This window comes from Phyllostomus hastatus, unplaced genomic scaffold, assembly GCF_019186645.2.
Source record: "Phyllostomus hastatus isolate PE091 unplaced genomic scaffold, TTU_PhHast_1.1 phas_scaffold_501, whole genome shotgun sequence".
Classification (NCBI taxonomy): domain Eukaryota; kingdom Metazoa; phylum Chordata; class Mammalia; order Chiroptera; family Phyllostomidae; genus Phyllostomus; species Phyllostomus hastatus.
Window position 1 is genome coordinate 12,193,993 of NW_025334033.1, and position 26,397 is coordinate 12,220,389.

General features: G+C 36.7%; 1 protein-coding gene across 4 annotated transcripts in view; it reads right to left on the reverse strand.

The window, feature by feature from the left end:
- Positions 1–26,397, reverse strand: part of SPG11 (SPG11 vesicle trafficking associated, spatacsin) — a 102,406-nt gene that overhangs the window by 67,504 nt on the left and 8,505 nt on the right. For all 4 annotated transcript variants that reach the window (XM_045822682.1, XM_045822686.1, XM_045822684.1 and 1 more), the window contains 11 exons: positions 24,392–24,529; positions 23,759–24,207; positions 22,079–22,224; positions 12,200–12,332; positions 9,432–9,587; positions 8,875–9,050; positions 6,666–6,842; positions 5,249–5,320; positions 4,833–4,960; positions 2,596–2,771; positions 1,287–1,500 (listed from right to left, as the gene is read on the reverse strand). In XM_045822682.1, coding sequence (XP_045678638.1) covers positions 1,287–1,500; positions 2,596–2,771; positions 4,833–4,960; positions 5,249–5,320; positions 6,666–6,842; positions 8,875–9,050; positions 9,432–9,587; positions 12,200–12,332; positions 22,079–22,224; positions 23,759–24,207; positions 24,392–24,529 — 1,965 coding nt within the window. The remainder of the gene's footprint in view (positions 1–1,286; positions 1,501–2,595; positions 2,772–4,832; positions 4,961–5,248; positions 5,321–6,665; positions 6,843–8,874; positions 9,051–9,431; positions 9,588–12,199; positions 12,333–22,078; positions 22,225–23,758; positions 24,208–24,391; positions 24,530–26,397) is intronic.

Here is a 26,397-nt window from a genome sequence, read left to right on the forward strand (position 1 = left end):
CAAGCTCTCCTGTGAGGCTGGGAGTTTCTTCTACCACCGCACCCCCCCCCCCCCACAGATTTCTTCAGTCAGAGGTTTTGAGGCTTTATTTCTCTACACTGGAACCCTGGGTTGTGTGGTCTGTCTTGCTCCCGTTTTTCCTACTGGTTTATCCGCATGCAAATGTGGGACTGCCTGGGCCCTCTGGCTGCCACTTTGCCATGTATCCTCTCTGCCCCATATGCCCACCTATGCCCCTCCTACCAGTCTGGATGAATGTTTCTTTAACTCCTTGGTTTTCTGACTTACATACAGTTTGATTTTCTGGCAGTTCTGGTTGTTTTTTGTTTTTAAATTGGTTGTTGTCCTTCTTTTGGTTGTGTGAGGAGGCACAGTGTGTCTACCTACACCTCCACCTTGGCTGGAAGTCTCTCATTAGTTCATTATTGTCATAATTCATGATAAATTATACATATATTAGCTTTTTAAATGATCAAATGTTAAGCAAAATATTTAATAAGCATACAAGTTATATGAAACTTTACTTTTAGTAAACAAGAAGAAGAGTATTTAATGCAATGGAAAGAAGAGTGAATAGAAAGTTAAGTGTTAAAATAATTAAAGCCTTTAAGTATTGGATTGGGCAAAGCTCTTAACTTCTCTGGATATCACCCTCAATATCTTTAAGTTGGGTAAACAATATAGCTATTCTTTCCCAATAAGTATACATAAGAAATAAGTTTAAGAAATAAGTTTAAGAAACTTAAAAATTAACATACATGTTAAGTCTCCTTATATTATTTTGATAGCTTAGGAAGATAGAGTAGGTTGAATGATATGAAATTGCTGATATTCATTCGTTTTTGACCCACACAAATGGCAAGTTTACATGGTTTGATCTAACAGAATTATTTTTAGAAATTAAAGTTTAAAGTCTTCCCTTAACACTGCAGGATCCCCTTTCTCTCACTAATTTCTTAACTGAATAGTCCTCTTTAGTTCAAGACCATACATAGGACATGGGTGCAGTGAGGAAAGTGGGAGACATCACATGACACTAAGCTATCCTCATTTTAGCTCTTGCCACTTGGTCCTTGTAGTCCCTCTGACAGCTGACCATTTTTACACCAAAGCACATACCTTCATCTGGAATTTGAGAGCCTATTCACTACCACATAATGCTAAATGCGTAAGATTTTAAAACCTCAATTTTAAAATACTATGAAACAACATCCCACTGTATTTATGGCATTTCAAAGGAAAAATTGCAGAATTTTCTTTATTGCTCTTCCCCACCGTTATAGTACCTGGCCAGCTCATCTATAATTTTATTCCTCATGTTGTTGTTGCAGCAAGTATTCTGATCAATGACATCAACAGTCAGAGGAGGCCATTTGTTCTGCTGAAGTGAAGAACAATTATTCTGGGTCTGAAATTCTCCAATCCATGAGATAATGCTTAACCAGTCATGGCGAGCTGTGAAGTATCTCCAGAGGGCTTCAGAAGAATACGATTTGTATTCTGTATTAAGAACAATATACATTTTAAAATAGCAATGAATTATGATTACTGACACAAAACTCAACACTAATCAACTGAGTAAATATGAATATATGGACAAATATTTACATATATAAATTATTCAGGCCCTCTGCTTCCCTTACTATTTTCCTCTTTTATGCTGCTCTTCATTTTATAATTAATATTTAGCTGGAGGAAGAGTTAAATGTTGCTTATTAGTATAGAGGTTAAATGAAACTTGGGAACTAGCTGTGTGTTTCACTTATCAGCCTTCTTTTTCCCTTTTTTCTTAATATAAATAAAAACTTTGGCTATAATAATAAACATAAATTTGACATCCTATGAATTACCATGGTTAATTATTCCCCAGAGCCCCAGTGTGATACAGATTTTCAGTTTATACAAGAAGAAACTCAAAGATAATTTGGAAAAATAAAGAATGTCACTTTGAGGCAGGAAAAAGAACTCAGCCTTGAAGCCCTGGCTGGTGTGGTTCAGTAGATTGAGCATGGGCTATGAACCAAAGTGTTGCCAGCTTGATTCCCAGTCAGGGCACATGCCTGGGTTGCGGGCCAGGTCCCCAATGGGGGCCACATGAGAGGCAACCATACAATGATGTTTCTCTCCCTCTCTTTCTCCCTTCCTTTCTATAAAAATAAATAAATAAAATCTTTTAAAAAAAAGAACTCAGCTTTGAAATCTCAATTTACTGAACCACACAACTTTTTTCTTTCACTATTACAAGTCCCTTACAATAACCTTGAGATAAAAGGTGTTAATGACTTGCATTTTTTAAAATTCTCATACAAGGATATTTTTAAATTGCTTTTTAGAGACAGAGCAAGGGAAAAAGAGAAACATAAGTGAGTTGCCTCCTGCATGTGCCCAGACCAGAGATCAAACACACAATCCTTCTGCTACAGGATGATGCTCCAACGAATTGAGCCACACCAGCTAGGGCATGACTTGCATTTTAAAACAACTGAATATTTTCCCCCCAAAGGAATTCTACAATGGAGACACACCACCAAATATACTAATGCCTAACTGAATATTCATTCAATATGTTCAGATTTCAGGCTTTCTCACACTTGCCTTCTGGATTTATCCTGGGAAGAAGGATGGATTCTTGTGTTAGTTGATTCCACCACTGAGCCCAATTTAATGCAATTGTATGATTCTGTTTGTCAAACTTATCTATATAATCATATTTCAGGAATGAGTCCAAAGCAGATTTGTGCTTGAAAAAATCTTGTTCCTTCATCCAATACCTAAAACAATGATATAATTTCTTTTTAATTTTGGAGGAAAAAGGATCATTTCTTTATTTCTGCTCAAAAACTTCTGTGCTTTTGGGGAACACATACTTTCATACTCTTAATTTTGTATTTATTCCCATGTGCATGCACACACATACATAATGGGAAATTCCTAAGTCCCTTCTGGATGACAGCAAGTTTTACCTTCATAAAGAATGTAAGCTAGTTCCAGCCAAGATGGAGGTATAGGTAGAAACCCTTTGCTTCCTCACACAACGAAAAGGAGAATAACAACCAATCTAAAATCAATAAACAACCAGAAGTGCCAGAAAATCAAACTGCATGGAACTCTAACAACCAGGGAATTAAAGAAAAAATCAATCAGAACAACCAGACCAGTAAGGTAGTGGACCACGTGGGCCAGCTGGCGGAGAAAAACTGTGGCGAGGTGGTAGACCTGGTGGTGGGGCTGGCTGTGTCAAGGCAGCTGGCTGTGAGGAAGGGGTTGACTTAAGGGGAAACTGAGACTCAGAGTTGATACAGGGGTTGCTACAATGGGAAAAAATCCTAGTCTTACACCGGAGTCCATCAGAAAGTCTGCTAGGGACAAGCAGGCGAGCTGCATTGTTCCCTCTCTGGCCCCTCCCCAACAGGCAGCACCACAGTACAGCAAGGAGGTTTGCCCTGCCCCCTTACAACTTATTGGGTGTGCCAAGACAAACAAATATGGTCCAAATGAAAGAACAGAGCAAAGCTTCAGAAAGAGAGCTAAACAATGAGGACACAGCCAACCTACCTGATGGAGAATTTAAAGCCCTGGTAATCAAAATGCTCACAGAGCTGATGTGGCTTGGTCGAAAAATGAAAAAACAAATGAAAGATATCCAAAATGAAATAAAGCAAAATATTCAGGAAACCAACAGTGACAGGAAGAAAACCAAAACACAAAGCAATGATTTGAAACAAAAGGAAAAAATAAACATCCAACTGGAACAGAATAAAGAAACAAGAATTCAAAATAGTGAAGAGAGTCTTACAAACCTCTGGGACAACCTGAAACGTTCCAATATCCGAATTATAGGGGTGCCAGAAGAAGAAGAACAGCAAGAAATTGAAAACTTATTTGAACATATAATGAAGGAAAACATCCTCAATCTGGCAAAGGAAACAGACTTCCAGGAAGTCCAGGAAGCTCAGAGAGTCCCAAAGAAGTTGGATCCAAAGAGGAACACACCAAGGCACATCATCATTAAGTTACCCAATATTAAAGATAAAGAGAAAATCCTAAAAGAAGCAAGGGGAAAGGAGAGAATTACTCACAAAGGAGTGCCCATTAGGCTATCAGCTGATTCCTCAAAAGAAACCTTGCAGGCAAGAAGGGGCTAGCAAGAAGTATTCAAAGGGATGAAATGCCAAGGACCTAGATTACTCCATCCAGCAAAGCTATAATCTAGAATGGAAGGGCATATAAAGTGCTTCCCAGACAAAGTAAAGGAGTTCATCATCACCAAGCCATTAGTACATGAAATGTTAAAGATACTTATCTAAGAAAAAGAAGATCAAAAGTATGAACAGTAAAATGACAACAAACTCACAACTATCAACAACTGAACCTAAAAGAAAAGAAAAACAATGAAAACAAAAACTAAGCAAACAACCAGAACAGGAACAGAATCAGAGAAATGGACATCACACAGAGGGATTTCATTGGGGAGGGGGAAGAGAGGGATGGAGGGGAAAAGGTACAGGGAAGAGGAAGCATAATCTGCAGCCATACAATAGATGGGGAGACAAAAATGGTATAGGAAACAGAGGACTCAAAGAACTTACATGTACAATCCATGGACATGAACTAAGGGGCGGGGAATGCTGGAGGGTTGGGGGGGCAGGGGAGAGGGGGGATAAAGGGAGAGAAAATTGGAAAAACTGTAATAGCATAATCAATAAAAAATACTTTAAAAAAAGAATGTAAGCTCAGTTCTACAAAAGAAACACGTGCTCATGAACAATTAAAAATTACACACTATCTAAAATATTCTTCCCATATTATCAAAAGGGGACTAATGAGACTACCTGGGAAAGGACTGGATCTGCATATTTTCTTGCAAATATTCTGAATAAAACTTCTCAACTTGATGCACGAAGTCTATAGTACTTTTTTCTTTCTCAGAAAAATATTTTTTTTCTTTTAAAATTTCAACCTTGAATAAAAAGTAATTAAAAAGGTGACCTCACAAAAATCAAGCACATTTGCAAAACAAATGTCATGAAATTAAATGCCATTTAAGAACTGTATTTTGAATTTTTAAGAGATGTATATATCCATACAAATTGTCCTTTACTACAAATGCAAAATGATCATTTAAAAAGACAAAAGATTTCTCTTACTTTTACTTACTGGATATTATTTGAATGTTAAAATAATTTATTCTGAAGTTTCACCAAGGTTTACTAGAAAATATAAACTACATAGGCTCACATTTACATACCAAAAAGTCCCGTATATTTTTATCAGTTGTATAGAAGCATATCTTGAGCAACTGGTCTTTTACATCAAAGCCCTATAATAAATATAGAGAAAACATAATTTTGAAATGAAGTTATTTTTAATATAAATATATATGTTGGATACAGAAGTGCCCTATTATAGGCATAGATAGAATTCTATAGTTTCCCCACTCTTGTGAACACGAATTTTATTTTTTTTCATTTTCTGCATTTATCATACATATTTACAGCCTATCTCTAAAGTCCTTAAGCATTTTGCCAGAACAAAGGCAGCACATCAAACAATTTAAGGTAATGCCAGGTTATCACTGGACCAAAACTACTGGTATCTGCTGTGATGATTCACTTAAAAACAAAGGTCAATGCAAATAACAACCCTGATATAGTTTTACTCCTCTGCACTTACAGAAAGTTAGCATGGGTAAGACCCTAACGATGAAGATGAAGGCCACATCTTAGTTCTGGAGCCCTAGCTCTAGGACTTCCCCTCCTCAAATGAAGTAAAACCATGGACCACAAAGCAAAAGTATAAGCCACTGGACAGTTCAAATGTAGGGTATAAGTGGTCACATGAACAATACAGAATGTTCCCCAACAAATGAGGAGGTCCTGTGTAGGCTTGGACATGCAGCCTTAAACCAGAAACACTGTCTACTGCTGACCAAAGTAACAAGTCTAACAGAGAGCAAATGATGGAAACTCAAATAAAAATTATCTTCAAGAAAGTTCTCAGGACCAAAAAACACTTTAGTATTATTGTCAATATTACCTCGTAAAAGCTACACAAATTTCTTAGTCTATGAAACAACTATGAATAAAAATCAATTCTTTTCTTTGATAAAATTTTGGCTTTATTATTTTATACTCAATAGGTCAATTCAAGCTCCTATCTACATCTTGTGGGGTAGGGAAGGCTGGGCCATAGTCAACTGTGGCCTTTTGAAGTTACAGATCAGTCATAGTGGTCCAAAGGTGGCCAACACATGTTGAGTTTATTGCATCATAGTAAACAGAGAAAACCTTGTGTCCTCCTGACCAGACACCCAAAAGGTTATTTAAAAAAAATGCGATTTAGCTTCAATCTGAGCATTGTACTAAAAAATTTAAGTCCTACCTTGGCATATTTAAAGGGCTAAGTGTGATCCTGTATAAGGCCTTCCATGTCATAAAAACATTCATGCTACCACATCTACATAAAAAGGCTGCGTGTTCTCATTACATCTGTAGTTCCATTGTAACTATGAGATGAAAGATTCACACTGGCTGGAATCAAATCTGATTTCCCAATGACCAGGGCAGTCACAAATCAATTCTTATATCAATCAGAAATTGTATTAAGTATGCACAGATCTTCTGTTACTTTAGGAAATTTAAGATCAAATAGATTATGTCACTCACCATATTCTTTAAAAGCTCGGAGGCTTCCTTTACATTGTTCTTTTTCAAATTGTCAAAGACCAAATCTAGACCTATTCTGATCAGCTCTTCGAGTCTTTGAGCGGAATGACTATTAATCCTGAAGAAAGTTTGTGCCTCTGGTATTTTGTTGTTTAAAATGGCATTAGCAATAACTTCCTAGGAAAAGAAAGAAAAACATCTGCTTTTTAAGTTCCTTTTTATTTCCTTATTATGATTATCAACATGGACTTACACATTTACCAAGCATGTAATGTAGGACTTTTATTGAAAATCTACTACTAGATTTGGGGCTTTTCACAGGGGATACAAAGCTGACTGAAACACAGGCCCTGCTGTCCAGGAGCTTTTAGACTAGTGGAAGACACACAAATAAAGTACTGACTATAGTACTGCGTGATACAGGAGAGGACACAGATATCCCAGGGTGCTAGAGAGGAGGGTCCAGAAGAGGAGCACCTAAATAAGAGGAGTGACAACAAAGAAAAGGCTTCCTTGTGGGAGATGACTCCTGAGGTTAAAACTTTAAGACAAGTTAAGTGTTCCATATATTGAGAAAAGAAGACAAGAGTTCCAAAAAGAAAGAAAATTATATGCAGAGGCACAGAGGCAAGAAACAGCATCAAGTCATCAGGGAACTCCAAATTACTCAATATAGCAGGAGAAAAACACTGGGGAGAATAGCGGATAGGACTTAAAAGCAAAGCGGAGATTCCATCATGAAGGGCATTGTGTGTGAGAGATGGATTTTATCCTGAAACTTATGTGGAGCACTGAAGGATCTTAAAAGCATGAGGTGAGATATAGATATCTACATGAATATTCAGGCAGCAATCAGGAGAATGGACTGAAAGGGATTCAAGTCCAAGATAGTGAGGCATTAGGTTATTGCAATAATCCAAGGAAGAAGAAATCAACCATAAACTGAAAACCTAAACCCAAGAAAGAATAGAAAGGAGGCATTCTTTTTTTTTTTTTTAAGATTTTGTTTATTTATTTTTAGAGAGGGAAGGGAGGGAGGGAGGGAGAGAGAGAGAGAGAGAGGGAGAGAAACATCAGTGTGCGGTTGCTGGGGGTTATGGCCTGCAACCCAGGAATGTACCCTGGCTGGGAATCGAACTTGGGACACTTTGGTTCCCAGCCGCGCTCAATCCACTGAGCTACACCAGCCAGGGCAAAAGGAGGCATTCTTAACCAGCAGCTTTAGAGGGATCTATAAATCCCATTAAGCCATGTGCAAAATTGCATACACGCGCACACACATACATTCACACGTATGTTTTTGGAGAGAGAGTCCACAGTTTTCATCAAAGTAAACTATAACCTCCCTCCAAGTTAAAAAAATCAGTGATTTTGAGTAAAAAGAGCAGAGGACCATGGGTGGAGCTTGGAAGACATTAAAGGGGGAAACGGGAGGGCAGAGGAGGTGAAACCTGCAAAGGAGGTTAGAAAAGAGAAGCCCGATAAAGTAGAAAAAAAAATCAAGCAATTTTTGGCCAGAGAATGAATAAGAGATACAGAAAATGCAATTATGTCAGGTACTTTCCTAGTCTCCACACTAAGAACTGCAGTCCTTTGAAACTGGCAGTCTCTCAGCCTTATCACTTTCACTCCCTATTGATACTGATCAGCTGGGTTAAGCTACTTTGGCCTTTGTCTTTCCAATGCCAATATTCTCCATGTGGATGGAGGGATTTTCCAGCCCCTAGTCCAGCAGATGAGCACAGAAAATTTAACTGGCAAAACACCTTAACTAGAATCAGAGATAGGACTCAAATTAAGTATATTTCCAGGTGATGATATCATAAAATACAAGTTTCCTAAGACTGAATCACCAGCAGCAATTCGAAGATCAGGCAGAATGCTGAAGCCCAAAGTGCCAGGCCCTGGCCACTCAGGGAGTGTTGCTGAGGGAGTGCTGCTCATGAGTCTGGGGTTGGGTATTTGTCACTGGGTCCAAGCGGGCAGATGTGGCACTAAGAAGGAGCCTATCTGTGTTCTGAATTAAATAAACAAAGCTTGAAAACATAAATTTGAAGTTGTGCCCAAAGACCTCCAAATATACAAAACCTAAAACCCTTGCCAAAGCGTCTTAATCAGAGTGTACAGAGTCTAAATTTGGTTTCTTCTATTGTTTTCTCAGATCCTCTTAATCTGGCAAATAAAAGGAGTGATAATTACTCATATTTACCTCAATGCTGAGTTTCTCCCATATATTGCTCTCCTTTACTTTGAGGACATTTTCATTTACATCATATTCATCTACAGCATCTGTTAGCTTCCAAGGAAACTTTATCATGAAGGTTCGAAGTTCATTAATATAGCTGGTCAAAATGTTCACCCCTTTCTGTAGATATTCATCTAACTCTATGGAAAACACCAACATACCGATTTCATATACACATAAAAATATGTGTGTATAGGAAAGGAAAGCAAATATATCACAAACTGTTATAATTATAAATCTAGAAAATGTCAAAATTCAAACTCAGTGTTTTCAAAATTTTAAACAAAAATATATGAGCTTTTCCCCATTTACAAGTAGCTCTGTGATTTACTATAACCTTCTCACAATGATTAGGCCTTTCTGCCAACTTTCATTTCACTCACTCAGTTACACATTGATTTTACCCAACTTTAGCAAATGGCACTCCACTGGCTTACATGCTCTCTGGCAGTAGGCCCACTTATATTTCTGTTCTGACACAGGAACTGGACAATTGCACCTTTCTTTGCTGCTATTCTTACCTTCATTTTGAATAAAAAGCTCCCTTATTTGCTTGTTGAGGAAGGACAGTGTAAGATTAAGCAATTGTTCTGAAAAGTTTTTGCTTTGGGTTTCAGAATCACTTTCTCTAATTGCTGAGCAAAGTAAATCCAATGCTGGTGTGAGCTCTTGCACATCTGAGAAAGAACCAAAGAAATTAACATGAAGAACACCAGGATACTGATGTTCTTCAATAAAATGAACATATCCAAAAATACCATGTTGCATCCTGACTGGTGTGGATCAGTGGGATGGGCACTGAAAGGTTGCCGGTTTGATTCCCAGTCAGGGCACAATCCTGGGTTGTGGGCCAGGTCCCCAGTTGGGAGTATATGAGAGGCAACCAATGGATGTTTCTCCCACACAGAAATGTTTCTCTCCCTCTCCCCTGCTTTCCCTCTCTCTAAAAATAAATAAAATAAATCTTTAAAAAAAATCATGTGGCAATATTTTAAAACATAAAACAAGGACCAATTTCTTATTCTCAAAAAGCTCACAAAACTTTTATAATCTTATTACCTGCAGACTTTAGCAATTCTACTTACTACTAGTCATTATTTACTGGTATTACTATTAACTATCATTTTTGCTGTGTCATAAGTATTGTACATGGTGTTTTATAAATGCTATTCATTTATTCCTTTCAACAACCTGAATGGTAGGTGTTGTAGCCCCACCCTTTCCACAGATGAGGAAACTGTGGTTAAGAGAGAATAACTTGCCCAAGCTAATTTGGAAAGGAAATGGGAGAGCCAAAACTCTACCTTAAGCCAGTCTGATTCCAAAACCATTCTCTTAAACATTCAGGTAAAAGCAAGGAGTGTGGGTCCCTGAATCCTCCATTTGCCAGTTGTAGGCCCTAATGAAAGATTCCTGTTTATCTCAGCATTAGCTCTAGGACTGTATCTGTGTGAGTGACAAGCATGGGAAACGTGGGTTTTTCTTTGGGAGAGCAGGTAAAGTTATTCCCATGCTTCTTACTTCCAGACTCATCCCCCTTCCCTTCAGGGCAGAGCAATGCAAGTGAGAGTGAACTCATGAGAAATTACAGACCACCAAAAAGCAGTAGTAAATAATGACCACATAATCGCTGGTATAGCCCCACTCACCACTACGAACTAGGCTGCTTTCTATAAATTTGAGCAGATTAAAAAAATAGAGCACGAAAATGTTAGCAATTCAAAAGGGAGGAGATGAAACTCTGCATTCAAAATAAGAGAAAATTTTTTAAAGTTTTTTTTCAATTATCATTTATTTATTCCACCACACCCTCTTTCACCTCCACTGACTCCCCCACCCCCTAAAATCACCACACTTGTCTGTTCATGAAAACAGAATGTTTTTTAAAAAGAAAATTTCTAATCCACATTCTCAGTGAGAACTAACTCTACATTGAGGGAAAAAGCAGGCTGTCATTTTCTTCATATAACTAGCGCACAAACTGTTAAAATTTTTCTGAAGGACAATTTATCAAAACATTTAAAAATATAAAATGTATACCTCAATGACATGGAAATTCCATATCTAAAACTTTATCCTAAGTAATTAACTGTACATATGTGAAATATTACACACACAGCATTTACAGCACACTGAAAATAACAGTAAAAATTGATTCAATCCAAATGTCCAATAAAGTTTGGTTGGGTAAATTATGGCACATCCCATTCAATGAAATTCTATGTTCCATAAACATCCTGTCCAAAATGTCCACAAAGACATTTGGTCCGTGTCAACTCATCTATCTACCTTAACACCATGTGCCATGACCAGTTAGGCTACTGAGGCAATAAGGGTTATTATTGGCAATATAGCCACAATACAACTATTGGACCAATAAAACAATAGTATTTTTATGTAATCATCCTATAAACCAAAAGTATGAACAAATGCCATGGGCTGTTTAAACCCAGGGACATTTCCCAAGCATGGACACTTTGACAGGATCAAATGTCAAGGACCCTGGGCACGGACCAATATGATCACTTAGGTCTTTGACAGGACCAAACTTTCAGGACCTTTGACTGTGGACCAAATGTCTCTGTGGATATTTTGGACATGACTAAATTTTGAGGACTTTTTGCACTAACCAAAAGTTTCCATGAATGTCTTGGACAGGACCAAATGTTCACTAATCCCATAAATAATAAGCATATCTTTTATTAACAAGAAAGGCATCTATAACGTATCATCAAGTAAGAAAAACTGTAAGATTATAAACAATATGTACAAGGGGAAAAAACAGTTTACTTCTACTCTGTGCTTCTGAGGTGAGGATCTGTATGGCTATCTGGTCCAAGAATAAAAGTTAGCTTTCCTGTTATTAAAAATGAAAGCCAAATTCTTGAAAAAGTGTTGGTAATTCAACAGATGAGTCAGGCTGAAAACTCTTATAACAAGTCCCAATCAATAACTCAGCCAGCTATACTGTCACTGTACATCTTCGACAGTTACAAGGGTAGATAACTGTGCAAATGAATTTTATTCTCTTTCGAATAAAAACCTCTTCAGTTTGAAAGATCACCTCTTTCTTGCATTCTAAAAACACAGCACAGTACAGGATATGAACAATAAATACCTCACTTAGAATAAGAACATTTTTAGATTCTCACAACTCAACTTTTCACAAATAAAATCTCATGATTGAGTTTTGCTAAGTAAAGAAATGATCAGAAAGCACAACAATAATTTGAAAGTGATAAAAAGATACAACAATAACAACAAATGTAGACATCTTTGTTTTACTTACTTCTTAAATATAAATGAGATGGAAACTGATCAAACTGATCAGGTAAAGGAGATTTGGAGGATGGATTCAAAAGATTTTCCTTGCTCTTCAAAAAGAAATTTACTGTGTCCAGCTGACGATTTTCTATCCCGGCCTGAAATGGGAGAAAATCAGAAAAAAATTACAACAGGAAGAAAATCAGGTTACAGTTTTTTTTTTCTTTCAACTTCAGGACTTAATGTGCTGAGACTGAAGGCGCAGGGTTACCTTTACCTTGCAGGAACACCTGGGTTCTAGTGAGGATTCTGACAATGACTAATTATGCAACCTGGGCAAGTCTCTGTAACCTTTCTGAATATCAGTTTCTGTTTTAGTAGAAACAGAAAGTAAGATTAGAACACCCTTCCAGCTCTCCTGTTCTGTAATTCTAAAACAATTCAATGTTAGGTACTTATGGATCAAGTACCTTACAATTAAGTTATAGTCTATATGAATTAAAATGTTAAAGTAGTATGATATAAAGTTAACTGAAAAGCAGGTTAAAAACAGACTCCCATTTCTGACTAGGTATCTCAAGAAATCTCTCTATAGAGAATATTTTTTAAAAATCTGTGTGTATCTTTAAATGCTCAATTGAACAGAAAAGAAAGTGAGAAAAATTCTCAGGGGATAAAAACAAGGAGGAGAAAGACAAATTCTGCAAAGTAACTGCATTCTAAAGCCAACTGCTGCCTAAAGTCACCTGCAAATCTTTGATGGACTAAAGCAGGGGTTGGAAACGCAAAAGCCCACCAATCAAATCCAGCCCTGGCCAGAACTGGTAAATGCAGTTTTATGAACACAGCCACACCCATTCATTGACATATTGTTAAAGGCTACAACAACACAACTGATTAGTCCAAACAGAAATCATATGGTCTGCAAAGCCTAAAATATTTACTATTTGGCCTTCACAGAAAAAGTTTGCCATTCCTAGTCTAAAGTACAGTTAAGAACCACCTAAAGAAGTTATGAAATGTGCTGAGTGCTGAGCCCTGCCCCCAGAGTTTCTGATTTCCTGGGGCTGGGATGGGGCCTGATAATCTGTATTTCTCAAAAATCCCCAGGTGATAGTGATGCTGCTGGTCTAAGGCCAACACTTTGAGAGCCAATGGGCCAAAGTGCTGGGTGTTAACAGGCCAAGCAGGCTGGGGTGAAAAATACTCGTGTAAGTTATGTATGGAGGGAAAAAAGGATAAACCTAGGGTCCATTCAAAGTGACACTCTGAAAAAAGCTGAACTAGAAAAATTATTTCCCCCACAGGAAGACCATAAACGAACTCTGCTTTTGCTCTCAGTGGTGGAAGGAAAGCTTATATTGTGAATGATTAAATAAAAAAATATTCTTGTTAAGAGATATATGCTAAAGTACTTAGAGTTCACTTTACTATTTTTTGCAGTTTCTCTGTAAATTTGAAAACTTTCAAAACATCACATTTGAAAACAATGACCCAATAAAAATTCTAGAACTAATATAACAATTGAAATTATATACTCAATGGATGTGTTTAAAATCAGATTAGATATAACTGAAAATAACTAAGGAAATTATTCATAATGTTAAACTCATAGAAGTTAAGAGAAATTGAAAAAGTATGAAAATTCTAACTACTTCTGATCGAAGTGCCATTGTGACAAGGGGAAAATACATGTTCATTTTGCAGGTACAGGGCACATTTATGAAAATGGGACTACTTACTAGGGTATAAGCTGAGTCTCAACAAATTTTTAAAAATTAGTATCGCCCTAACTGGTATGGCTCAGTGGGTTGGCGTAGTCCCTCAAACCAAAAGGTCGTTGGTTGAATTCCCAGGCAGGGCATATGCCTGGGCTGCAGGCCAGGTCCCCAGTTGGGAGCATGCTGGAGGCAACCCTATCAGATGTTTCTCTGGCACATCGATGTTTCTCTCCTTTCTTTCTCCCTCCCTTATCCTCTCTCTAAAGTAAATAAATAAATAAAATCTTTTAAAAAGAAAATAAATGAAAATTAATATCATATAGACTAATATCCTAACTCATTAATGAGACATACAATCACAGTGAAACTGTGGAACACTCAAATCAAAATGATTATAAAACATGCCTGAGGGCGAACACAAAGACTACCCTCAAAGGAACAATAGCTGACTTCTCAATGACAATGGGATCCAGAAGGAGCAGGAAGTTATCGTGAATGTGCTGAAGGAAATCAGTTGCATACCTAGAATTCCATACTCAGCAAAAACGTTGTTCAAAAATGACGTAAAAATGTGGTTTTATAAAACCCCACAACACTAACACAAGTAGGAAAAGAGTAAATGAAGTTAAAGCATTCAATGGACTAGTATTATACAGAAGGGTAGTTACTAAATTTGGGTTTGTTAATTTAAATATGCACATTATATGTCCTAGAACATATGTAGAAGAACATAAACTGAACATTTAATATCCAAACTAGTAGTGAAGTGTTAGTAATATATTTTTTAAAGATTTTATTTATTTATTTTTAGAGGGAGGGGAAAGAAGGGAGACAGAGAGGGAGAGAAACACCGATGTGTGAGAGTGCCTCTTGCAGGGCCCCAACAGCCCCAACCAGGGACCTGATAACAGCATGTACCCGGACTGGGAATAGAACTGGTGACTTTTCCATTCCCAAGCCTGTGCTCAGTCCACTGACCCACACCAGCCAGGCCAGTAATGTTTTATTTCCTGACCTACATAGTGGTTACAAGAATTTCAGCTTTGTAATCATTTGTTAAACTGTCATATATTCTGTATACTTTTTAATATATATTTCAAAATAAAAATAAAATGGATTAATGTGGTTTATCACAGTAACAGATAAAAGGAGATGATTCATAAAATTATCTCAATATATTCAGAGTAAATATTTAATAAGATTCATGCCCACTCATGGAAAACTCAAAGCTGGAATAAAAAGGGAACTTAATCTTATAAAGGTTTCCTTAACACACACACACAATTTTTAGTGAGACACTACAGGTATACTTTTTAAAAATCAGGAATAAGATAAGGATGCCCAGTGTTACTTCTGGGTCTATTATACTAGAGGTCCCAACAAAAAAACAAAACAAAACAAAACAAAAAAACCCCGACACAGAAAAAGAGTAAAAAGAATAAAGATTTGAAGAGAAGAAACAAAATTGTATTACTTTGATATTAAATGTAAATTAACTATATGAAACTTCAATAAAATCTAACAAGTAAATTATTAGAATTAATAAGAGAAATTAGCAAACTTGCCGGATACAAAATTCAATATAGAAAAGTTAAATGTATTTCTATATACCATTGACAAACAAAATGTAAATTAAAATTATGCTATTTATAATAGCAATATATAGTATTTAAATATAAATATGTATTCTATATATTTTAATATATAGTATTTAAATGGAAATATATATACATATATGATATGTAAATATAAACACACACCAAAGATAAAGCTAACAAAAAAAATCAGGCTTTTACTGTAAAAATTATAATTTTTAGTGAAAGACATAAATGAAGACCTAAAAAATTGGGAGAGAGATTATGTTTATGGATAGGAACATTAAATATCCTAAAGATGTCAATTCTTCCCAACTTGATATATAGATATAATGTAATTCTAATAAAAGTCCTAACAGTTTTTCATGAAACTTGAAAAGCTGATACTGAAATATGGAAGAAGGTTAAGAGAGAGGAAGAATAACAGAAACATCCTGAAGAATAATTAAGTGAGGGGTTTATAATTAAGAGAGAATGGAAATGACTTAAAGACAGACTGAGACCAATGAAACCTAGAAACATACTCATGCATATGTGGAAACTTGGCAAGACATTTCAGATCAGTGGTAAAAGGACTTCTGAAAAAAAAAAATGGTGCTGAGATAAATGGTAATCAATATGGGGGGAGGGGAACATAAACATATGTTCCAATTGGAAAAGGACTTAAATGTCAAAGTCATAATTTTAAAACTTAGGAAAAAATATAAAAACATCTTCATGACTTCACAATAGAAGTCACAAACTATAAAGAAAAAAGCTGATTAATTAAACTACATAAAAATTAGAAATGTGGACTTCCAGTCAAGATGGAGGCATAAGTAGACACACTTCACCTCCTGGCACAAGCATAGAAAGAATACAACAAGATCTCAAAGCAGCACCCAGAACTATAAGAAAATTGAGCTGTATGGAAGTCCAACAACCAAGGATTTAACAAAGCCACATTCATCCAGAAGGGCAGAAGGGCTGGAGTCATGGCGACAGGCAGAGAGGTGTGGAGACACAGTGTGGTGTGGAGAGGCAGGGGCAGCAGTGGAACGGATGGTCCAATATTCATGGATGGCGGGTAAAAACCTTGGGAGTGAGTGATCCCAGCCCCAAGCCAGAACACACAACACAGGATTCCAGCACCAGGAAGATAAATTGCCATAACACCTGGCTGTAAAAACCAGTGGGGGTTAGGGCAGCAGAGAAAACTGCTAGATTTTTAGGAGACTAGGTTTAAAGGGATGCAGGAACTTAGAAGGTATATGAACCCACCCACTCTGGGATTAACCACCAGGCAACAGCTGGAAGGGCACTAGTTGCATATGGGAAGCAAGTGAAGTGACTGGAAATTGGCTGAGTGCTGGGCAAATGTCTGGAAGCCAGGTAGCTAACTGTCCCCTCTCTGAGCCCTCCTCCAACATAGAGCCACAAAACAGTGAAATAAGTTGCCCCACCCTGGCGATTACCTAAGGCTCCAGCCCACACAATTTACAGTGTGCTACCACAGGTAGTGCTACTAAGACAGGAATTCAAAGCAGCTCTACCTAATACACAGAAACTAACACAGGGAGGCAGCCAAATTGCGAAGACAAAGAAATATGGCCCCAATGAAAGAAGAGAACAAAATCACAGAAAAAGAACTAAATGAAATGGAGATAACCAACTTACCAGATGCAGAGTTCAAAACACTGGTGATCAGAATGAACAAAGAACTCATTAAGTATGGCAACAACATAAAGGAAGAAATGAAGATCACACTAAGTGAAATAAAGAAAAATCTTCAGGAAACTACCAGTGGAACGAGGAAGCCAGGATTCAAATCAATGATTTGGAACCTAAGGAAGAAATAAGCATTCAACCAAAACAGCAAGAAGAAAAAAGAATTCAAAAGAATGAGGAGAGCCTTCCAAGACTCATCATAATTAAAATGCCTTAGGCTAAAGATAAAGAGAGAATCTTAAAAGCTGCAAGAGAAAAGCACTTAGTTACCTACAGGGGAATTCCCATAAGACTGACAGCTGATTTCTCAAGAGAAACTTTGCAGGCAAGAAAGGATTAGCAAGAAGTATTCACATGGATGAAATGAAGGACCTAGATTACTCCATCCAGCAAAGCTATAATTTAGAATGGAAAGGCAGATATAAGGTGCTTCCCAGACAAGGTAAGGAGTTCATCATCACCAAGCCACTAGTACATGAAATGTTAAAGATACTTATTTAAGAAAAGGTAGATCAAAACTATGAATATTAAAAGGGCAAAAAATTCACAACTATCAACAACCAAATGTAAAAAGCAAAGTAAGCAAACAACCAGAACAGGAACAGAATCATAGGTATGGAGATCATTTGGAGGGTCATCCACTGGGAAGGGGAGAAAAGGTACAGGGATTAAAAAAGCATAATTGGTAGGTACAAAATAAACAGGTAGATATTAAGAATAGTGTAGGAAATGGAGAAGCCAAAGAACTTATATGCATGACCCATGGACATAACTAAGGCAGGGGATTGCTGGAGGGAAGGTGGGTAATGGGAAGAGGAGGCAAAGGGAGAAAAATTGGGACAACTGTAATAGCATAATCAATAAAATATATTTAAAAAATAAAAAATAATAAAAGGATTATAAGACAGTAAAAAATGAGAAATGTGGTGAAGAAAAAAGACAAATCAGAATATATTCACTGCACTTACAACAAAACATTGGTATCTAGAATATATAAAAAACTCCAATCCACTAAGAAAAAGACAAATACTCTAAGAGAGTAAACGGCTTAAACAGTCACTTTACCAAAGAAATCCAAATTCCAACATAATATTATACTTATATAAACATATGTAAACATTTGTTAATGTTAATATATAAACATTATATTTATATAAACACAAATAAACACTTATATGTTTATTTATATAAACATAAATATAATATAAATATATATAGATACAGAACTGTAATTAGGGAAATACAAATTAAAACCCATCATACCATAAGACAGGCAAAATATTTTAAAATTTTATTAAATTTATTGAGGTGACATTAGTTAATAAAATTATATAGGTTTCAATGTGTTTTTTTAAGATTTGTAAAGCTTTTTAAATTTTATTTATTTAGATTTTATTTATTTATTTTTGGAGAGAGGGGAAGTGAGGGAGAGAGAGGAAGAGAAACATCAATGTGTGGTTGCTTCTCAAGCACCCCCTACTGGGGACCTGGTTTCCAACCCAGGCATGTGCCCTGACTGGGAATCAAACCAGTGACCCTTTGTTTTGCAGTCTGGCACTCAATCTACTGAGCCACACCAGCCAAGGCTCACTGTGTTTTGATAGATATTAGACAAAGAATATGTGGTACATATATACAATGGAATACTATTCACCCATAAGAAAAGATGAAGTACTGCCATTTGCGACAACATGAATGGGCCTTGAGAATATCCTGCTAAGCTAAGTAAGTCAGATGGAAAAAGTCAAGAACCATATGATTTCTTTCTACCCATGTGTCGCAAAAACTTTTAAAATCTGAATATGCCAAGTGTTGGCAAAGACATATAACAATGAGAACTCACCTATGTTGCTGGTGAAAGCACAAGCTGATAAAGCAACTTTGGAAAACCAGAGTACTATCTAATAAAGTTAAAGATGCACATGCCCAGCAATTCTACTACTTCTATAGAGAAACTCTTGCACAGTGCTACAGAAGATGCATAAGAAACTATTTATAGTAACATTGTTTATAATAGCAAACAACTGAGAACAAGCTAAAGTTGAGTGAATACATATTTATACAATAAGATACTACAATAGGGGTAAAACTGAATGAATTACAGTTATATGAAAGAACTTGAATAACTAATTGTTTAGTGAAAAAGAAAAAAGTAGGTCCCAAAAGAATACACACAGTGATTCCACTTTACACTAAATTCAACAATAGTCAAAACTAAGTATCATTATTTGAAGATACATTTATATGGAGTAAAATAAATAAAAGAAAGGGAATGGTTAAAATTTTCAGAATGGCACTTAACTCTGAAGCTGGGTGAAGTAAGGAAATAGAATGGGGAGAAGCACACATTAAAAAATATTGCTGATAATTGCCCTGGCTGGTGTAGCTCAGTGGATTGAATTGCGAGCTGTGAACCAAGGGGTCGCTGGTTCGATTCCCAGTCAGAGCACATGCCTGGGTTGCAGGCCAGGTCCCCAGTGGGGGCCATGTGAGAGGCAGCCACACATTGATGTTTCTCTCTCTCTTTCTCTTTCCCTTCCCTTCTCTCTAAAAATAAATAAATAAAATATTTTAAAAATATATTGCTGATAATCTAGTTCTTGCCTGCATGGTAAGTACAAAGGTATTTGTTTTATTATTGTGTTATCACTTACACATATTCACTCACTTGTATGTGGGGGGCCAAAACAGTGCTATATATTCCATGAAGTCCTAATTAAACTCACACACATGCACCTACACTATGTAAAGGCAGAGGCTCTGCATTCACACTACCTGGGTTCAAATCCTGCCACTATCACCTACTGTCCATGTGTATCTGAATTAGATTTCCTAACATTTCTGTGTTCCCACATCTATAAAATGGGGATAATAGTCATACTTACCTACAGGGTTGATAATAAGATTATGAGATAACACCTGATATTAATATTAATATTCAGGAAAAACGTATAAGGAAATAATCTTAATAGTAATTAAGATTACTTCTGGATAATAGATTTATAAGTGCCAAATTTTCTTTTTCCTGCTATTACTTAAGTCTTCTACAATGATATATTGCAGTATACAAAAGTAAGTTTTTCAACATACAGTGCTGGAACAACTGAATATCCACATGCAAAAGAATGAAGTTGGATCCCTTCCTCATACCATACACAAAAAATTAATTAAAATGCATCACAGACCTAAAATGTAAAAGTTAAAACTATAAAACTCTTATAAGAGCAAATCTCAGATTAGGCAATGGTGTCATGGATATGACACCAAAAGCACAAGTGATAAAAAAAAAACTGACTTCATCAAAATGAAAAACTTGTGTTTCAAAGAGTACCATCGAGAAGATGAGAAGAAAATACACAGGAGAAAATATTTACAGATTTTATATCTCTTAAATGTCTAGTATCCATGACATATAAAGAACTCTTAGAATTCAACAATAAACACACAAAAAAACTCAATTTAGAAATGGACAAAGGATTTAAATAGACATTTCTCCAAAGACCAATAAGCACATGAAAACATATTCAGCATGAGTCATTAGCAAAATGCAAATCAACATCACAATGAGACACCACTTCATTTTGATTTGACAATCACTAGGATGGCTATAATACAAAAGGTGAACACAGTAAGTGTTGACAAGGATATGGAGCTATTGAAACCCTCATATATTGCTGGTGGGGATGTAAAATAGTACAACTGCTATGGAAAATAGTTTGATGGCTCTTCAAAAAGTTAAATGACCCAGTCATTCCATTGCTAGCTATATACCCAAGAGAAATGAAAACATATGGTGACACAAAAACCATTCATAGCAGGATTATTCATAATAGCCAGAAAGTGGAAACAATGCAAGTATCTATCAACTGATTCATATAATTAATTATTATTCGGCAATAGAAAAGAATGAAGTACTGAAACATACTACCACATGGATGAACCTAGAAAACATGCTAAGTCAAAGAAGCCAGGCACAAAAATCCACGTATTTTTAAATTACAATTTATATGAAATGTACAGAGAAAGCAAACCTAGAGACAGACAGATTTGTGCTTGGGAATTAGGAGTCCTCAAGGAATAGGAAGTAACTGCTAATAGGTACAGAGTTTTTTGGGGGGGGGTGAGGAAAGTGTTCCGGAATTAGATGGTGGTGGTGGCTGCACAACTCTGAATATACTAAAAACCACTGAATTGTATATTTTAGATGAGTGAATTTTATGGTCTGTGAATTATACCTCAATAAAGCTATCATTTTTAAAAATTAACTTCTACTTTTTGACTTCAGGGGCTATATGGTATAGTAGAAAGTGCCCTAACTTTGATTCTAGCTCCTGCCTTTATTAGCATGGCTATGGGCCACTCATTCAACCATTATGAGCCTAAGAATTTTCATCTGAAAGATGAAATAAAAAACTACCCAACCCATCCCATGTGGTTATTTTAGGACAAAATTAGATAATACATATAAAAAGAGTGTTTGTAAACTAGAAAATGCTATATAAATTCAGGTAATGCTGTCTCTATAACTGACTTAGAGTAGTAAGGACTACAAAGAAGGAATAAAAAATCACTCCTGTTCAAGCTTTCCATAGCTTGCTTCCATGTCATTTAGTCTCATCAGCTCATTGTTGCCTCCCTTTCTTGTGACTTTTGCCTCCTTAAATAGTGTTTACTATAATCTTATATCTTTTAAAGCCCAAAGTGTAAACTGCTAAGGAGAGTTAGGGTAATGAAATAGCCAGAAATAAACAAATGGATGGATAAAGACTATAGTTCTTTTTGCTGCTAGGTTAAATAAATTCTCCCAAATCTTCAGTCAAATAAGAGTATATGACAAAAAAAATAATCAAACAAAGTTCTACGGACATTTAAATCTGTTACCTCTAGTGCATGTATGGGGATTGAGCACCTTCCCCAACCATTGAGATGGCAAAGAGAGTCCACAGTGCTGGCATTTCCATGGATCATTAGTCTATTTAAAAACTCCTCTTGAGTCAAACCAAACAAAATCAGAGAGAGTCCATTTTCTACAGGAAAAAAAAAGTTAACTTTAATAAATTAGCAGGATTTGGGGTTTAGGATTATGACAGGAATTAATTTCTTTTAAAAAACTTTCCTTATTTATTGATTTTAGAGAAAGATTATGGAAGGGAGGAGGGAGAAGGGGGAGAGAGAGAGAGAGGGAGATCAAGTGGTTGTTCCACTTATTTATGCATTAATTGGTTGCTTTCTTATATATGCCCTGACCAGAGACTGAACCCACAACCTTGGTGTATCAGGATGACACTCTGACCAACTGAGCTACCCAGCCAGGGCCAGGAATTAATGTCTAATTATCCAATACTTTTGCACTATAATAACAAATAAATTTATTGGACACCAGGTACTATTGTGATCTTAATTAAGTCATCATGATTTTTAAATGTTTTTAAAGTATTCTTTTTTTAAAATGCTGACCATAAGACTAATTCTAGTGAGAACAATGCAGTCTATTAAATAGCACTAAATTTCACTTTTCTATTTTGTATTATCTTGTACAATCAATACCTGGAATTTTTAACTTTTTAAAGACATATTACACTTCTGGTTTACTAAAGTGAAACAATTAAGAGCATGCTCCTGACACACAGAAATACATGATTACCAGAAGTGGGGTACTGAGGACACACATGGTTCGTTCGATCATAACATCCAGTAGCTTTGTAGGTTATGGAATAAATGTGTATCTGAAATATCAAACCCAGATGCCTACAGGGACCAGGCAGGTGGTGAAAGACATGCAAGAGAAAGCTAACTGGAAAGAAAATGGCTCATCTAGGGAGTTGAAAATCAGCTCCAACCCATAAATTACTCTGCAGGAATGCAGGTCCAGTGTTTGCCAGATCTTACAATTTTTCAGGAACAATTGGAAATCTAGATTTTGTGTGAAGTCCTCTAATTTTACATGTTTATAATAGAATCTTTTTTAAAAGTGTAGATAGTACAAGCCAAACAAAATAAATCTGCAGTTCATACATGGCCCATGAGCAGCTAGCTTGCAACCTATGCTTGTATGGATATAAGTCAAGTGAAGACTCGCTGTATAAAAACCAAACTTTATTACTCTTAAACTTTCTTTTAGTATCTTATCATTTAGCTGAGCAGAAATCATATGAGAAAACCTTTCCAAGAATAACAACAAATTTCCTCTATGAAAGATTATCACTTAGAAAACAGGGTAGGCACTGCCGTGGCTGGTGTAGCTCAGTGAGTTGAGCACCAGACTGTGAACCAAAAGGTCATTGGTTCAATTCCCAGTCAAGGCACATGCCTGGGTTGCAGGTCAGGTCCCCCCCACTTGGGGTGTGGAAGAGGCAACCAATCAATATTCATTTCACACATTGATATTTCTCTCCTCCTCCCTCTCTTCTCCTCTCTCTAAAAAACAAAAAAATAAATAAAATCTTTAAAAAAAGAGAGAACAAAGTAGGCACTAACACCACAGGGCAGCAAAAGTAAAATACATTAAGAGAAAGCAAATGTCCTCTCAGCAACAGAGAACCTGATACAAGACATTCTCACCTGTCAAAGCAAGGCACAGTTGTGGGTCTCCACTGTTATCTATAGGAATACACTTCTTCCCAAGGCAAAAGCACTGCATGCCCTCAGTCTCCAAATCCCAAAGGATAATGGTCCAGCCTGTCTTCTCCACTGCCCAAGTAAACAGTGCAGTGAATCCTGTCACAGACACACATCTAAGCTCGATGGGTTCCTCTTGTTCACTGATGCACATTCTTTTCCATGCTCTCTCTGGGTCACTGGTCTTGGCATGATCTTTCTGTGAAAAATTATACTGACTGCGCATCATGTCCTGTGGAATGAAGGCCCAAACTGGCACACTGGGGCAGTGGTTATTAGATTCAGGGGGCTCCAGATGCAGAATATCCTGGAACCATGGAGCATAATGGGAAACCTCCAGTTTGGAGCTATTTATGGTTTCATTCAGTGATAACAGCTGGGCTTTCCAAGACCTGGAAGACAGGGTAGAACTCACAGCTGTTACAAGGAAAAGGCTCTAAGTAAAACACTCAACAAAGAACAAGCTGCCCTTTTTCAAAAAAATGTCTATCTCTGTAAATACCTTTAGTGAAAAGGTATGGCGTGAGCATGACAAAAAATGAAAATAATAAAACAAATCTAAAAACATTTTTGTACCTATCAACTTGGAAGGAAAACTTGGTCAGTTTCATGTTGTAGTCAGAATTAACAGGATCATCTTCATCTATCCCCTTAGGGCCTTCAATAGGATCGTCTTCCAGAATTTTTTCACAAAGTAGGTGTCCTGGGTGTTGCCTACATTTAAAAATAATAGGCACAGTCAAAATTGGAGATCAAGTCCAAACATGTATTACTGCTGCTCCAGTTAAAAATGGGGAGGTGAGAGGCAGGTGTGCCACAGACAAAGAAGAATACAGACAAGTTTCCCCGACAGGACTCCTTCTTATCTCCACTACTTACGGCAGAATGATAAAGTCAGCTTTAAGAGTTTAACCCATTTGAACCATGTATGGTGATGGATGTTAACTAGATTTACTGTGCTGGTCATTTTACCACATACGCATATATGGAGTCATTATGTTGTACATCTGAAACTAATATGATGTTATATGTCAATTACATCTGAATTTTTAAAAAGTTGACCCCTAAGGGCAGTTAGCTTTACAAAGATACAAGATTTGCTGTCTTCTATATTGCTGATGTTATGATAAAAACTTTACATAAATTATCTCATTTAAGCCTTTCAATAACCCTAAGAAATAATACAACCCCATTTTATAGATATGGAAACCAAGGCTCAGAGAAACAGTGGAGCTGAATTATGGTATGTCCATAAAGGTTTTTAAGCACTCATTACATCGACACCACAAAGATTTAAGCTGAGACAGGAGAAATGCATAAAAACTAGGAAGACAAAGATATGCATGTGGGAGAGTACATGCAAAGAGAGGGCTGTGATGTTTGAGAAACACAAAGGCGGCTAGAGTAGCTAAAGCATAGTGAAGGGAAGCAAGGTGGTGTGAGATGAAGCTGGAGAATTTGGCAGGACAGATGGTTCAAGGTTTATGGGTTATTAAGGATTTTTAGTTTTTATCTTGGGGAGGGGAAAAGGGAGCTAGATAAGGCAAGTGACATGATCAGAGGCAGAAGAGTAGCTGGGGGGAAAAAGGAAGGCATTTAAACCCTGAGCACTTAGTTAAATTATTAACTAATAACCCTTTCAACAATTTGAAGGTAATATGTTAGATTTGTCAAGGAGATGATGAAAAGAAGTTAAAGGAGGCAGGGTGACAGTGCAACAAGATGATACATGGAGAAGGTCTATACCCTGGCCCCAGATGTTAAAACCTGGCTCTACCTCTTATAGGATACAGATTTTAACATCACTCTGGTTACTCTACAGAAGATGGATTTGAGGGGATAAGAACAGACATGGGAGGACCAATTACAAGGCTGTCAAGTGAGTTCAGATAAGTGATGACAGTGGCATGGATCAGTGATGACAGAGGAGTTAAGAAAGGTGGACAGATTCAAGAAACATTTATGAAGATAGAATGGCTAGGACCTGGTGATTAACTGGATGTAGATCTAATACTCAAGAGGCTGCAAATACAGAAAAGAGAGGAAATGGAAAATGATCCCTGAGGACCTGAGCACACACTAAGGTGAGTTTTCCTAGAAGGTGGGAAATCCTTCCATTGTAATAGGAGGAAAGACAGAGAAGATGGGTGAAGAAAAGTGGGTTTGTAATATAATGTGAGAAATCAAACCTCCCATTATATGGGTTCTGCTCCTTTATGAAGCAGGAGGCAAAGTCACCCAAGAAGAGCTGGGGGTAAAGAAATGAATAGAGGTTTGAGGGAAATAGAGGCTTAGAAACATTGTTGTAAAAAATGGGCTCAGGAAAAAAAATCATTGTAAAATTTCCAGGTATTATCGAGAGACCAGTTGAAGGTCGTGAATGTGAACTTACAATGGTATAATTTTTTCTTTGTGATTTTCATACAAGTGCTTAGTTGCTTGGGTGCAGAAACTCAGAAGGGAGAGTAAAAAAATAATTGTCAGAACAAGTGCTATGATAGGGCAGGAGCAAGAGTTCAGAGTACATCCAAGAAAGCAACTGGATCACTGGGTCATAGAACCTATGCTGGAAAGAGAGGGAA